The sequence below is a fragment of the Pundamilia nyererei genome, unplaced genomic scaffold (assembly GCF_000239375.1).
Source record: "Pundamilia nyererei isolate P.nyererei 1_Seehausen unplaced genomic scaffold, PunNye1.0 scaffold00001, whole genome shotgun sequence".
Classification (NCBI taxonomy): domain Eukaryota; kingdom Metazoa; phylum Chordata; class Actinopteri; order Cichliformes; family Cichlidae; genus Pundamilia; species Pundamilia nyererei.
In genome coordinates this window covers 10360421-10361399 of record NW_005187402.1, presented here as the reverse complement: position 1 = coordinate 10361399, position 979 = coordinate 10360421, and the positions used below count along the sequence as shown (strand labels likewise).

Sequence of the window (979 nt, the reverse complement as noted above, 5' to 3'; positions counted from 1 at the left end):
AATAAAACGGTGATAAATGATTTAGTGTTGCACACATTACCTCTTGACCTACATTTAGTTCTGACCCACAGATTACATGTATGCTTTCACAAGCAATTAAGTGGCCTGTGAGTTCATATAATCATACCTGTAATTACACAGGCAAGTGATACTACCTGCACCAACTGTATATACATCAGATGTTCCTGTGGTGTTTTGCAGCATCAACAGTTCACTCAGAAATCACACGCTGCTCTTTATGGAGACTTTGTTTTCACTGTTTACACAGATTAAACATGCTTTGAGCAGCAGTTACAATGCAACTAATACTTGTACTCTTGTTAGTGAAACCACTCATTTTACCAGTCTTTGATTGATCAGCTCTAGTAATCTCTCTTTATTTTCTTCTTCTGCGGCCAGACTCAAACCAAGACAGTGAAGAAGCCAGTGAAGAAGAAGACTACAACTAATAACGCAGAGACGCCACCATGAGTCCTGCAGCCCACACATGCACTGGCCTCCACTCGCTCCACCCACAGCCTGCAGTCCCTTTCTCCTGTTTGGTGTCCACACAAGCGCACATATACACTTTACATACATACATTCATTTCAAATACAGTTCTTTTAAAGTTACAGGCCCTTGTTTATGTCTCGTTCTCTTTAAAGAGAATTTAGCTGAGATTTAACTGAGACTTTTCTTTTTCTTTTTAATTTCACACAGGCCACAGTCTTCAGCTAATCTTGACCTGACCGTGTGATAGAAATCGTCCAAAGTTTCTTTTGAAGCACTGAAAGCTGGAACTCTGGGCTCTCAGTATTTTGCCATCATTTTAAACTAAGGAGAAAAAGGCAAAATCTCCTTTGAGGCCTACATTAATTAATGAGTGGATGAGTGTGTCCATCCTTACTGCTGTTAAGCTCAGCACACCTGTCACTCAGGACCAGCCTGTCTTCACTCTTTTACAGCAGTGTATCCTGTCTTTGTTTAATGTTGAACTAA

The 979-nt window shown here is 40.3% G+C and overlaps 1 protein-coding gene across 1 annotated transcript in view; it reads left to right on the top strand.

Annotated features, from left to right (window-relative positions):
- reep2 (receptor accessory protein 2) overlaps positions 1 to 612 on the top strand; it is a 10894-nt gene extending 10282 nt beyond the window's left edge. The window contains exon 8 of the mRNA XM_013909379.1: positions 383 to 612. Coding sequence (XP_013764833.1) covers positions 383 to 471 — 89 coding nt within the window. The 3' untranslated portion in view covers positions 472 to 612. The remainder of the gene's footprint in view (positions 1 to 382) is intronic.
- The last annotated feature ends 367 nt before the right edge of the window (positions 613 to 979 follow it).